At 44.3% G+C, this 15,009-nt stretch overlaps 1 protein-coding gene across 5 annotated transcripts in view; it reads left to right on the top strand.

Annotated features, from left to right (window-relative positions):
- C2H1orf94 (chromosome 2 C1orf94 homolog) overlaps window positions 1-15,009 on the top strand; it is a 92,378-nt gene that overhangs the window by 30,470 nt on the left and 46,899 nt on the right. For 3 of the 5 annotated variants that reach the window (XM_077150387.1, XM_077150388.1, XM_077150385.1), the window contains exons 4-6: window positions 2,230-2,405; window positions 6,621-6,698; window positions 11,231-11,430. In XM_077150387.1, coding sequence (XP_077006502.1) covers window positions 2,230-2,405; window positions 6,621-6,698; window positions 11,231-11,430 — 454 coding nt within the window. Of the gene's footprint in view, window positions 1-2,229; window positions 2,406-6,620; window positions 6,699-11,230; window positions 11,431-11,632; window positions 11,797-11,899; window positions 13,324-15,009 lie in introns of those variants that run through there. The other 2 variants (XM_077150383.1, XM_077150384.1) reach the window with 2 other exon arrangements.

Raw genomic sequence — 15,009 nt, 5'->3', positions numbered from 1 at the left:
ATTTCCCCTTCATTTTTGAAAGATAATTTTGCCAGACACAGAATTCTTGACTGACAGTTTTTTTTTTCTTTAAAGATTTCAAATATGTTATCCCTCTGTCTTCTCGCCTTCATGGTTTCTGATGAGAAATCCACTGTGATCTTATTGGCGATCCCTTCTATGTGACAAGTCACTTCTCTCATGCTGTTTTCAAAATCTTCTCCTTGTCTTTGGAGTTTGACAATTTCACTATAATATGTTTTGATGTAGATCTTGAAAAGTCTATCCTGCTTCAAGTGCATTGAAATTCCTGAATGTGTATATTAATATCTTTCATCAGATTTGGGAAGTTTTCAGCCATTATTTCTTCAGATACTTTTTTGACCACTTTCTCTCTTGTCCGACTGGGGCTTGTATGATGCATATATTGGTATGCTTGATGGTGCCCCTCAGGTTCTGTTCATTTTCTCTTGTCTTTTTTTCTTTGTGTTCCTCATATTGGATAATAATTTTCTTGTTTTCAAGTTTGCTGATCCTTGCTTCTCCCTTCTCAAATCTTCTTTGAATTCATTTCATTTACTGTACTTTAGATCCAGAATTTCTTTTTGGTTCCTTTTTATAATTTCTGTGTCTTTTTTTGTTGTTGTTCATAAAATGTTTCCCCAATTTCTTTTAGTTCTTTTGTATATGGTTTCCCTTAGCTCATCTTTGAGTGATAATTCTGATGTGTAAGCTTCCTCATGTACGGTTTCTGTCAAATCTTATTTTCCTGTGAATGGGCCATATCTTCCTGTTTCTTTGTATGTTTTGTAATTTCTTTGTTGAGAACTGCACCTCCTGAGTATTATGCTGTTATAATTCTGGGATATTTAGTTTTGCTACTCCTCTGGGATGGTAAATTTTTGTTGTTGTTGTTGTTGTTTATTTTTTTGTTTTGTTGAGGGCTGAAGCCATCAATTTGTGACTTTCCCCAACAGTTTTTCTCTCAAATTGAGAATGGAAAGAGAAAAGAGAGAACAAACAAACAAACAAGCAAACAAAAAAGCAGGTACTGCCTTATTAAGACTCCTCTGTCACTTTCACCTGAGAGGGAGTGGAACAATGACACTCAGAGCCAGCTCTCCAGCAATCTGAAGTAGCTGATCAAAAGCATGACCAGAGATCAGAGGACACACTCCAGATTTTGGAAGACTAGGTCCTTATGGCCCACTCTGGCATTCAGTTAGCTGCACCAGGAACCTTGGTTGCTCTCCCCATAGCATCTGCCTCATAGGTGGAGGTTGGGGGATGGTAGCCACTGCATGGAGGTTGAAACTCACTCATATTTACTTCAGTTTACCAGCTGCTTTGTCTGGGTCTTCTCTGCTTGCTGCTCAGTGTTCTGCTGGACTCCAGTGTTTCAAAACAGTTAACTCAAACCATTCCTGCCAGTCAAATAGATGGTCTGCGAAAGGGACCATCTCCCAGAGCTTCCGAATCTGCCGTCCTCCCACAGTCCTCTCTGCTTTAGGTTTATGTTAAGATTAAGATTATTTATTACACTGTTTTCTCTCTCTTACCCTCTGTCAAGTGCCTGTTTCAATCAAACTTTCTTTCCTAAAAACAGATGCCAATAAAGGAGAAACTGAAGGCCTTTTTTTGGTTCTAAAAGCCCATAAAACATTTTATAGATTAAGATAATCCATAATTCTTATCCTGAGATGACTTAACAAAATATCATTCATTCAGACTAATTTTGGTCATGCCAATCTGAATTTTATGATGTTTTAAAAAGTAACTTAAAAAATTGTTCCCACATAAGTATAACAACCTGTGTTGCCAAGTATATGTCCTTAGGGGGCCTGCTTTAATAATTTGTTAAAGATGAATTTCAATATTACAGCAATTGTTTGTTTAAAACTGGATTTTTCTAAAGCACATGAAAGAATTTGGTTTTGTTCGTAGGTTAAATATAGCCCTAGCAATCTGCTTTATTATATTCCCTTGCTAAACTGCCTCCCTTACTAGGGAATGATGGAAAGAGAAACTGCAGGCCAAACCATGCTGGGACTGTCACCTATTCCACATCGGCATGTGGGAAGTAATGATGTTTTCCTGCAGGTGTACACCAGAACTTTGAAGAAGTCTCTTATAGCTTAAAGAAGCTGACCTCTGAGTATGTTAATTCCAAGGGTGGTTATTGTTGTGAAGGCATGCAGGCCTCTCCTTACCTCTGTTCCTGAAATGCTCTACTTCTCCTGTCGCTTGCAGTTAACCCACCTGTGACAGTTGCCGACAAGAACAATCTCAAGCACACAGGGAGTGTCTTCACCCCACGCTTTGCCACAGCCTTGACCTCAGCAGCCCTGAACCAGCCACTGTGGCTCAACCTCAACTACCCACCTCCGCCGGTGTTCACAAATCACTCCACTTTCCCGCAGTATCAAGTGAGTGAGTAGAACTGGGCACATTACACTGACCATTTGGACTATATACATGTATATATATATTTCTAATTTCCCCTTGCCTGCATTCTAGTTCACCCTGTCCTGTGTATTCCAGACTTGCTTTGCTAGTTTGGGCTGGTTGAAAGCTTTGTACAAAATCTCTCTTGGGCTCCCAGGACACGATGATGCCTTCATCCTTGTTTTCCACCTTCCTCCAAGTCGGATGACTGTACATCCTAGATTACTTGGGACAATCTTAGTTTAGGTCTTTGTCCCAGCATAATTATCAATAGCATCCCCTTTCACTCTCATGTGTCCCATTTGGACAATAAATTATATCATCACTTTATTTAAACCACATTTGAGCAGTTTCAGCTTCACCAGGTAAGGCAGCTTGGCACACGTTCTTGGTGCTAGGCTCAGAGCTAAAAGAAACTTAGAGCCCAGACACAAAAGGATGATGAAACACTTGTGTGGGGTTGGAAATTTCACTCCAAGAATTTATTTATGCAGGGAAAATGTAGTTTCTTTGTTTATTTAACTTAATATCCCTCAGGAGCTGCTGCCCACTGGGCAGAAAGAAGAAGAAATCAAATAAATGTCAACTCTGGTTTTAACCTTAGTTCATTCTAGTAACTTAAATAGTCCCTTTAGGTAAGGCTCAGTTTCTCCAGGAAAGATGCTCCATGTCTAAGATTTCTCAGTCCTGTGTTCTTTCCCTGAATCCCCTCCAGGATGGCCTGTAAGTGGATGGGGAAGAATGGGCCCAGGTCTTTGGGAACCCACCACCCCAACCTGGACTGGCAAAGCCTGGAGAGCGGATAAGGAGATATATACCTGGCCATTGGCTTGTCCTACTTCCATGCCCCTTCTTCTCCCACCAACCCCGGATCCCTATGTCATTTGCTCTTTTACAGCAGAGCAGTAAGCTTGATGTCTTAGCTTTCCTTTATGAAGGGCTACCTTCTTTACTCCATTTGAAGGCTCTCAGAGCTTGTCCCCAGGCTTGGCCCCTGAAACTTAAATGGAAGCTAAAGAAATTAGCCAGGCTCTCTCTCCACTAATGTTTGTTCTCAAGTCTTTTTGTTTGCTCAAGAAAACAAGTGCCCACCCTCTCCTCCCCAGGGCAGAAAACCTAATGTCCCCATCATTGAAATGAAAGGTTGTAATGAAACCTCTTTAGGGAAAAATTAAAGTACAACAGTTTCCTATTTGAGGTGTGTAATCCTTACCAGGTCTTGAGAGAAGTGTCCTATCTAGGTACTCATTGATTCACTGATGCTGTCAGCATTACTCCTCTACCCTTGCTTTTTCGTGCTTGCTTATTCATTCTTCAGCTATTTATTCACCTGCTTGTTGATTTACTCGTTTTTATTTATTTACTCATTCACTTGAGTAGTTAAAAAAAAAACCCTTCACTTTATACTTACTCTGGCCAGGCATTATGCTAGGTGAAGGAATTAAAGATGAATAAGAATCTTGTTGCCCAATGCAAGGGAGGAATAAACCAAACACCAGTAGTGGACATATTGTACGCACCTCTGCTCTGAAAGAGAAATGATTGTGTAGCTTAAATGTAGAGTTACTCTCCAGTATACTCACAGAGCTGATTTGCAGTGATTTGCTTTATAAAGAGGGGATAATCTCTCTTTTTTAATGTTATTTTCTCTGAACTTGATGTTTTATAATAGATGAAATGTGGCCACATCAGTTTTCTAGTATGAAGTTGCCCTGTCTTCAAAGATGCCAGTGTTTGCCTCGCAGGGCTGAGTCCCAGGCTCCCCAGCCTCTGGGCAGGAGGGGCTGAGGCCCAAGCTGGTATAACCCACTGGCCTTCTGAGGCAGTTTGGGAACTGAATGGGCCCAGCTGAGTTCTGCTGCTCTTAGGTGGTAGCAAAGGACAATGTATTTTACCTTCTCATGAGGCCATTCAGCCTCAAGATAGCTGATCAAGGGGACTGACAGAATAGAAAGAAGGCAGGTTTTGGAATTGGTAGACTTGTGTTTAAAGGAATTCTTCTGATTCCAAGCTGTGTGGCCTTGGGCGAGTTAGTTAAATGCTCCAGGCCTTGGTTTCCTCATTTGTAAAATTTTCGATGCATTAATGCACCACATTTAAGCAGTAGATACTCGATTCAGCTGTAAGGATTAAACGAGCCAATGCATGGAAAAAGGTTTTACAAATATGAAGTATGATATAGAAGTTGGCCTTTATTATAACTCAGCCCCAAGCTTCCTAGGAAATTGGTGTTAAAGACCAGACTTTGAAGTTGAGGAGACAAAGATAGGAAACATGAACAGTGAATCCTACTCTCTTCCTGCTTGATGGTAGAAATAAAAGATGAGGCCTCAAATCCAGTTTACTCAAAGCTCTGCTGTGGAGGGACACAGAAGGGAGGAGAAAGCCCCAGCGTTGGGGAGCTTCTGAGGCTCCTGGGCTGCTTGGCAACGAAGAACTCTATTCCCCGTTAAAGAGGGAGGATGCATGGGAAGAGCCTGTGACTCTACCTAAAGAAGAATTAATGTTTGTGATTTTACAGAATTGCCATTTTAACTAGAAACATTCTTAAGGTCCTGCAGTGTTGCTAATACTGATGGATATGACATGATTTCCTGGAAATCTGCCTCAGGGCTGAGCAGGGGTGGGCATCTGGTTGTCTTCCACAAATCCTAGGAGTAGGATCTGGAAGGTGTGGGGCTGAGAGAGTCTGTTTCTCTTCCGGTTGGGGAAAGGTGGAGTTCAGTGAGGAGAGAAAGGTGGGAGAGGATGAAACAGAGTGGGGACACTTGCAATCTGCAGAGGGGCAATGGAAGTCTGGAAACAAGCAAAGCAGCTCCATCTGTCTGACTTCTCTGTCCAGGTTCAGGTCAAGGCTAATGTCACAGAGAACGGGCTCAGGGACCAGGCTGTGGTGATAGTGATGAGGGAGGCTGCCCCGGACTGTAGACTTGGAGCAAAGGGGAACAGGTGTCCTGGTTTCAGGTGGAGGGCTTGGTGGAAATGGGAGGGACCAGAGTACAGGAATGTCGAAAGTGTCAAATGCATAGGAGAGAAAGCAAGGAGGGGCTCTCAAAGAACGTGTACCACAGGAGCCTAGAAGATGGGCAGACTAGCAGAGCTGGTAGACATCCCTGAGGGCTCCATGTCAGGAATTCCAGAGCCTTCTTTGAGGGGCCATGGGCTGTGAGGGAGTTGTCAAGAGCATAGTCTCAGCCATCAACAGTTTGATAGTTGTTGCAAGCTAAGCACAGAAACATCTCGGGGTGCGAAATCCTCTGGGCAAACATCCTGGACCAAGGGGCATTTTGGGTCTTGAGCTACTTTTTAGGAGGTCACTCTGGATTGGCAGGTAGAAGCAGAGTCTGAGGCTGCCGGAGTCTTGGGCTTACCCCATCCACAGTGACAGGACTGCAGTTGTGCTGCGTGAGTGTGTGTGCATACTTACATACCCCGACACACCTGGGCTACCCTGGACAAAACTGTGAATAAAATTTCCACTTAGCTGAGCCACCAGAGGGCCTCTGTAAGAGAGGGGACCCTGAGAAATGATAATGCTCACAATGTCTTTACTATGTGCTGGGCACATCATAAGCCCTTTCGATGCACTAACCCACACAAACCCTCACCGCAAGGCACAGAGCAGGCACATAAGCAGCAGAACCCCAAGTTAACATGCCTAGGGTCAGAGTGACACACTCATACTCAGAAATACAGCTGCATAGACACCAGTGCAGGCACAAGCGCGATGCAGATGTATAAATGTAGACACACACATAACTTGAAGCAGGAATGGGATTTGGGAAGGGAACTTAGAAATGGTGTGTAAATGGCCACAAAGATAACTTGGGGTACCTTCACGGGCTTCATCACCTGTAGTTTTACAGATGAGGAAAAAGGCTCAGAAAGGTGAAGTGACTTGCCCAAGGTCACAAAAGGGCAGATCTGGGATTCAAAGGGAGGCAGGTGCATGAGCTCTCCTCTTAACCACTCTCCAAAAAGGCTTCAAATTATGCTCCAGATTCTGTGTTGTGGATTGTGCTTGCCCAGACCTTATTCCAGCCGTCCTCATACAGGCATTGGGTCTGGCTAGCAGTGATGGAATGGACTCAGCTGTGTCTGGAGATCTGGCGTGCAAGTCAGAGTCTAGCTGAGAAGATGCGGTACTCTCCTAGGAGCCCTTTGCCCCATACTGAACCTCTCCCTTCTCTCCCTAGGGTCTTTACCCACAGAGAGCAGCAAGGATGCCCTATCAGCAGGCTCTGCACCCCCAGCTTGGATGTTACTCCCGACAGGTGAGCAAATGTCACCCACCTCTGTCCCAGCTCCACAAAGGATTTAAGACAGAAGGACACCTGTTCCCTTATCTTTGTCCAGCTGGTCAGCAGCCATACGTTCTGTCCCACCCTTGGCCCAGAGTACACATGCACATACTAACATGTGTGTGGAACCACACCTAATAATGACAGCCATTACTTACGAAGCCCTTTCTGTGCCACACACTTCTGTAAGTGCTTCATCAACATTAACCAATTGAACCCTCACAATCACCCTGTGAGTCAGTTGCTGTTATCCCCATTTTACAGACGAGGAAGCTAAGGCACAGAGAGCATTAGTAACTTTCCCAAGGTCATAAGGTCAACATATAAATCAACTTTAACTGTAGCAACAAATGATGTCAACATCTCAGGGGCTTTCAACCCTAAACATTTATTTGTGGCTCATGGGGGTTGAGTGCAGGCTACTGTGGTTCAGCAGGGATGGGCTGTGGACTGGGTTCAGGCCTGCCGCACAGGTCTCTCCTTCTGGAGCCCAGGCTGAACGTACAGCAGCAGCTCTTGCTCCTTGCATGGTGGGTAGCAGGAGCACAAAAGGGGCAAGTGGAAACACAAAATACCTCTCAAAGCCCCAGCTCAGAACTGGTACATGGTGACTTCCATCCATGTTTCATTAGCCAAAGCTAATTGCAAGGCGTAGCCCAGCATCAGTGGGATGGGTGAGTTATATTCCTCCCATGTTGGATTGCCAATTAAAATAAAGGATACCAAATTAAATTTGAATTTCAGATAAACAATGAATGCTTTTTTAGTGTAAGTATGTACCAAATATTGCATGGGATATACACTAAAAAATGATTCATTGTTTATCTGAAATTCAAATCCTTATATTTTTCTTTGCTAAACCTGAAAGTCCTAACCCCATGGGTTAAGTAAGGGGTGAATACCTGCTGGACGGTAACACGATGGGAGAATTGATGTCTGACCTTGAGCTGCCTGGCTTCAGAGCCCATCTCCCAAACTTCATGCTTTACTGGCACCTATTCACAGATGCACAGAATTACATTATCAGAATAAAGCTGCAAAAACAAAAATGCAAATACCCACACCCACACCCAGACGGACAAATAAATGTACAGCTCCACACGTCAGCATGCTGGTTGTGCTTTCTTGAGCACACAGACACACAAACACACAGAAGCACATTTGGAGAGGTCCAGTGTCTTGGGGCAGGGATGGGGTTGCAGGAAAAAGATCTTAGGATGGAGGCATAAAGAGCATCAAGGACCAACTTGCTGCATTCACAGGCTGGCCTTGAACCCAGCCCCACATGTGGATGGACACACACTCCAACTTACGGACTTTGCCTCTCCTCTCTCCCCGGGGATCCTCCCCGTTTCTGTATGCACTGAACCTTTGACCTGAAGGATGTTCAAGCTCCTAATGGTCCCAAAGGGTAGGAAGACCAGAGGGTTAGGTTACTTTGTTTCCTGGGCCAGGACTGCTTTCTCAGCAGTAGAAACCCTTTGTGTCCTGAGATGAAGTAAAGTCGAAAGACAGTCTGGCTCACAGCATTGCAGCCACCTCACGGCCAGGCCGTGAGCAATGACACTGTCCCCTAGCACCAAAGAGAACATTTTTAGACAAGTGTGGGTAAGTACATGTATTCGAAAAAAGTAATATAAGAATATGGTAAAAACAGAAACAAAGAAACAATCACTGTTACTTGTTTCTTACGTACCCTTCTAGTGACATCTATTTGCACAAACACGTTTATATAAATAGTACCTTTCTGGGCACAGTGTTCTATCATCGCCTTTGTCAGTGAAGAGTGTACCTTGGAGGTGGTTCCAAAGCAATGTACAAAGGATCTCGTTCATGGTTTTATTATTTATGTTATGGAATTAAGGGTACATTTTGGAGCAAAGCTTATATGAACTCCGGGACCTACATCTTCTCTTACATTTCTGTCCTGTTCCAGGTTCAGATTCCTCCCACCTCTGGGGTATTTTCTGGAAGCAGACTCTGCCTGCCACACCAGTGCCCAGGGGTTTGTCCCAGCAGGGGCCTTCCTGGGTGGCCTCTGTGAGCTCTTGGTACATTCTGACCTTCAGCTCATCATTTTTTTTTTTTTTTATTGAACATAACATACAAACACAAACATTCTTACTATATGATCATTCCATTCTTGATATATAATCAATAGCTCACAATATCATCACATAGTTGTATATTCATCATCATGATCATTTCTTAGAGCATTTGCATCAATTCAGAAAAAGAAATAAAAACAGAACAGAAAAAAATTCATATATGCCATACCCCTTACCCCTCCCTTTCATTGCTCACTAGCATTTCAATCTACTAAATTTATTTTAACATTTATTCTCCCATTATTTATTTATTTTTTATCCATATTGCTTACTCACCTGTCCATACTGTAGATAAAAGGAGCATCAGACACAAGGTTTTCACAATCACACAGTCACATTGTGAAAGCTTTATCATTTTACAATCATCTTCAAGAAACATGGCTACTGGAACACAGCTCTACATTTTCAGGCAGTTCCCTCCAGCCTCTTCATTACATCTTGACTAATAAGGTGATATCTATTTAATTCATAAGAATAACCTCCAGTATAACCTCTAGACTCTGTTTGGAATCTCTCAGTCATTGACTCTTTATTTTGTCTCATTTCTCTCTTCCCCCTTTTGAATGAGAAGGTTTTCTCAGTCCCTTGATGCTGAGTCTCAGCTCATTTTAGGATTTCTGTCCCACGTTGCCAGAAAGGTCCATACTTCTGGGAGTCATGTCCCACATAGAAAGGGGTAGGGCAGTGAGTTTGCTTGTCGTGTTGTCAGCTCATCATCTTGGGGTTTGGGTTCTGTGTCCTGGGTCACCAGATAATACATTTTCTTTAGAAGAAAGATTGCAAAGGACCAGAGGGTGCATGGTTGAGATGTGCTGGCCCAGGCTATTGGCCTACAGCACTGAGGCTCTGATGGCAACTTGGACCCTTGAAGCGCTTAATAAGCAGATTGCTTAACTCCTCTGAACCTCAGTTTCCTCATCCATAAAGTGGGAATAATGATAGTCCTACCTCACAAGGCTCTCTAAAGTTGAAGTGAGAGACTCTACATTAAGGACCTGGCATATCTAAGCACTCAATAAATGTCAGTCCTGTTATTCTTTATTAGATAAGGACATGTGGAGTGAGAGAGGGCTGTCAAAGTGCTTCATCCCTGAGAAGCTTTGGTCCCAGGCTCCTGCTATTAAAGTGGGTGTGATGGTTAAGTTCATGTGTCACCTTGGCCAGGTTATGATGTAGAAATACAGAACCTTCCTTAATTTTGATGGAAAGCTCCCTCAACACAGGGGTTAGATGTCAGCTCCATATGAGGAAGCGTTTTCTAACATTTGGAGCTGCCAGTAGTAGAATACAGTGCTCAAGATAAAATGAACTCCCAATCATTTTAGGTAATCAAATAACTCCTTAATGGTCTGTATCTCTCCCACCCCTTCCTCTCTCCTTCCTTCTTGTCTTTTTCTTTCTTTCCTTCTTTCATTTAACGTATGTTTATTGAGCAGCAGCTACTGTGTGCCAGACACTGTCCTAAAGCTGGGGATATATCCGTAAATAAGACAGAAGAGAGTTTCCTGCCTTGTCAGAGAATTGTCAGAGTGGGTCTCAGGTCCCTGTGGGACTTTGAGCTCCAAAGACTCAGAAGCCCCACTGAATTTCTCTGTTTTTCTAGGGTTTGAGCTGAACTCTATTGCAGCTTTTTGTCCTTTCTCTAGATCCACACTATAGCCACTAGCCATGTGTGACTGTTTAAATGTAAAGTGAAATTAATTTAAATTAAGTAAAATTAAAACTTCCAATTCTTTAGTTGCACTAGCCACATTACAAGTGCTTAGATGCCATGTGTGGCTAGTGGCTCTTGAATGGGCAGTGAAGATATGGAATGTTTCCATTGGGCAGTGCTATATTGGACTTAGAATCTGTTGAGATCCTGAGCAAGAAGCCAGAGCCTGTGTAAATCTCAACAGCTTGTTGTTTGTTTGTTTTGTTTGGGTTTTCATGGGCAGGTACTAAGAATCGAATCCAGGTCTCTGACATGACAAGCAAGAATTCTGCCACTGCCACCATCACACCACCCTCTCAACAGTTTTGGGGGATGGTATAAACCTTAAAAATGGACCAAGAGCTTTTGGGGGTGGATAAAGTAGGAGAACAGAGAAGAAACATTTATTTGTTATTTATCATGTACCAATTTCTTACATCAACTCACTCAATCCCCACCTGGTGTACATAGTGTTTGCCTATTTTACAGGTGAGGAAACTACAGTCCAGATAAATTAAGCAACTTGCTAGACTCACATCCAGAAGTTGAACCCTGTGCTTTTTCCATTCCAACATGCTGCCTTCTGTGTACCCCACAGTGATTGAGGGGTGGGGGCTGGGATTAGGGCTGGAGCTGCAGAATGGTGATGTTTAGAGGTAGTGGGCTCTGCTGGGCCTCACCCTTCTCTCCTCTCTGACTTGCAGGTAACACCATACAGCCCACAGCAGATGGGACAGCAGATTTTCCGCTCTTCTTACACTCCCCTGCCAAACTACGTCCCCTTCGTCCAGCCCAACTATCCATATCCTCAGAGGACACCTCCAAAGCTATCTACCAATCCCCGGGACCCTTCCCCTATGGCCGGAGATGGGCCACCGCCGTACCTCTTCCCCCAGCCATATGGGTAAGTTCTCAGCTCACCTTGGAAGCCAGCTAGGCTCAGAAAGCTGCCAGAGAGGGGAGGGGAGTGTGATGGGCTTCCTCTGTGCTTTCTTGATAGGTGTGTGTGGCATGGCTGTGGGGAGGGGAGGGTCTTATGTCGATGCCTGGGGGCTGTGTTAAACGCTGGAGGGGATGGACATGAGTAAGGTGTAGTGCCTTCATAGGTGCCTTTGGTGCATCCAGCTGGTACTGGGGCCCTTGAGTCTACTTGCAGAAAAGCTGTTGCACAGCCAGTATCCCATAGGAGATGGCCATAGGAGGTGGCAGGTGGTAGAGCGTGGCGCATTCGCCTTTCCCCTTTGCTTGCTTTACAACAAGACACGGCCAGGTAATCTTCTTACAGCTCTCTCCCCATTCCCTCTCCCCTGTTTGCTGTATCCTGAGCTCCTTGCCAGGTTAATCTTGAAAACGTTCTATTGCCTTTATGACAGGCCCTGCTGAAGGATCTTCAACTGCTTATCAGGGCCGCTCACACTTTTCCACCAAAGTACCCCAAACAGCAGAGAGGGGCTCATATTCCCTGGAACAGTCTGAGGCTTAGCAGCAAACAGCCAACACAAGCTCAGCATTTTAGCTGAAAATTCCACACAAATTTTGCAGACTGTTCAGTTAAATTTGTGTTTGTTTTAATGTAAAAATAAATAGCTGCTCATCCTTACCCACCAAATTTTCAACTCACATGGATGCGCCAAGAGGCAAGGCCATATTGTTCCTGTGAACCGAGTCTCCCAGCATGCTCTGGGGAGTGTGTGCCCCAGTTTGAGAAACTCAGTTATAGGATCAGGGTCTCACTCTCCACCCTGATATCAATTCCCTGCCATCCCAACCTCCCCAACACACACCCTTCGTTGTTGTGCCAGCTGGGTCCCCCCAAACTCTCATTCTTTCCATTAGTATTTCCCCAAACTGTCTTGTTGTAAAAGACAAAAGCTAAGAAGGGGTTTCTGTAGTCAGATATGTTTGGGAAAATCTGTGTAGCAAAGGTAAACAGGTTTTTTAACTAGGAATTCTCAGTCCATTAAGTTTGTTAGGGTACATCAGGAATTTCCTAAAGAGTGGTCAATAAGGTTATTTGAACATGAAGAACTCATAAGCCCTTCTGTGCCTTTTTCTTTTTTCTTCTCTTCTTCCCTCATTCCCTTCTTCCTTCTGTCCTTCTTTCTTCTTATTTTTGTGCAGTGTATTACAGTGTGCTCTACCCACATACTTTAGGAAATGCTGTGTCAATTAATTTAGTTAATAGGAATTTTGCCTGCATGGACCCATAGATGAAAAGGACATGGTTCTTCCCTTTAGAGAGCTAATCGTGGGTGGGATGTGGGTACAACACTGTTAGTGCTGAAGCAAAGTGGCCCCAAGGACAGAGGCCCCCTGCTGGTTGGACAGCATGGGGACTGCAAGGTGGGAAAGTCCCAGGGATCAGTAATTGGAAGAGAGCATTGTAGGCCATGGGCGCAGGGGCCCTGATAGCAGGCTGGAGGCCTGGCAATAAAGGTATCTAGTTGAAGTGTTAGATTTGTTGCTGAAAAAGATGGAGAATAAGATCGGAAAAGAGAGGTTGGGATTGGATTGTCTAAGGTCTTTGACTGTTAGTCTGGAGATCCAATGAAGATATGTATACAAGAGAGTGAATTGATGGACTTGTTAGGGAGAGAAACAGGAGGCAAAAGAGGATGTAGTCTGGAGGTGACTACAGAAGTCTGTAGGAAAAGTTATCACCTCCCCGGAGATGAGAATAGATGATATGGCAGAGGGAAAGAAGGTGGAGGAATCAAGACAGACTACCTGAAGGCCACGATGTCCCACTTTCCATGCTGGGACTCTGGATTCAAGGACGGAGACTCACTGCAGGAGCCAGACCTGGTCTTGGGGGGGGGGGGGGGTGAGATGGTGTGCAGTACTTGAGGGGAAGGGAGACCCCAATGTCTGATGAGATAGCAATTGATTGGGAAGCACTGATTAGGAGCATAGCTTGAGATCTGGTCTCTGGGAGGGAAGGCAGGGGGAGGAAGTGTGAAATGAAGGAAGGAGCAGCCTGAGAGTGCAAGGGAACCCAGAGAGAGTACAGACAGGGCAGACAAAGAGGAGAGTTGAGGGGAAGGAGGCGGGCAGTGAGGGAGGGAGGAGGGAAGTGAGGGAGGGAGGAGGGAAGTGAGGGAGGGAGGAGGGCAGTGAGGGTCAGCAGGATGATTAGGAAGATGAAGAAAGCAAGGTCAGAAAGAGAGGCAAGGGGCAGAGGCCTATATCCTCAAAAGAGATGATTCACTCAATCAAAAACTATTTATTAGGCACTGTCCACATGCCTGGCACTGTTCTAAGCTCTGGGAATACTAAAATGAACTAGACAGATCAAGTTTTCCTTCCCTCAAGTTGCTTACCTCCTGGGGGGAAATCAACAGTAAAGAGATAGATAAGCAGATATATACGGTCAGGTGCTCTGATGGAAAATGTAGCAGGGTCAGGGGAGAAAGAATGAGGGGATGTCTATTGTGCCAAGATCTAAGTGAGAGAATGAACCACGCGTATGCATTGAAGATGAGCAGAAGGACTAGAAAGTCTGAAGGCCCTGAAATGGGAACAGGAGCTGGAGTACAAGTTGGGGAAGAGAGTGGTGGAATTGAAATCAGAGAGGTAGCCTGGGATGGACTAGGTAGGGCCTGGTAGGTATGGTGAGGAGTTTAGCTTTTATTATAAGAGTAGTGGGAAGCCATTAAGGTTTTGAAACTGGTGAGGATATGCTCTGATTTTCTATTTTAAAAAGCTCACTTTGGCCAATGTATGAAGCATTGACCATGGGGGTAAGAGTAAATACAGGGAAGCAAATTAGGGAGCCTTTATAGATGCCCAGGCAAGAGATGCTGCTGGCTTACACTTAAGGTAGAGACCATGGAAAAGGAGGCAAGTACAAAGATTTGAGATGTTTATTTTCTTAGTAGAATTGATGGTACGTGATAATGGATTAGATGTGGGACAAGGGAAAGGGATGGGTCAAACATGATTCCTGAGTTTTTGACTTGAGCAACTGGATAAATGCTGATGCCAAAATACTAAGATCAAGATAACTAGAGCAAGGAGCTGTGTGTCCAGTTTCATTGTGAACAAGTGGAATTTGAGATGCCTGTTAGATACCTATGAGAGGAGCTATTGATGGGCAGGTGGGTATATGATTCTGGGGTTCAGGGAAGAAGTTGGGGGTGGTTATACTCTTCAGTGTCATCCAGAGGCAATGGATGGGATAAGATTGTCCAGGGAGTGAGTATAGAGAAAGAAGACAAGAGGTCCAAGGACTGAGCCCTAGTACTCAGTCCTAGAAGTTGTGGAGAAACTAACAAAGGAGGAAAGAAAGAGCATCTAGAAAATTGGGAATAAAAGCAAGAGAGTGGATTATGTAGGAAACCTAGTGAAAAAAGTGTTTCTTGGAGGATGGGAGGAAAGGCAACACAGAACGACTGGAAGAAATACTGGGCATTGTAGGATGTAATGCAGGGAGCACAGAACACAGTGGTGTGGTGGGGATTGGGGGTGGTAGGGCGGAGTAAGA

Source organism: Tamandua tetradactyla, chromosome 2 (genome assembly GCF_023851605.1).
Source record: "Tamandua tetradactyla isolate mTamTet1 chromosome 2, mTamTet1.pri, whole genome shotgun sequence".
NCBI classification, from domain to species: Eukaryota; Metazoa; Chordata; class Mammalia; order Pilosa; family Myrmecophagidae; genus Tamandua; species Tamandua tetradactyla.
This window is presented reverse-complemented; position numbering and strand designations above follow the sequence as displayed.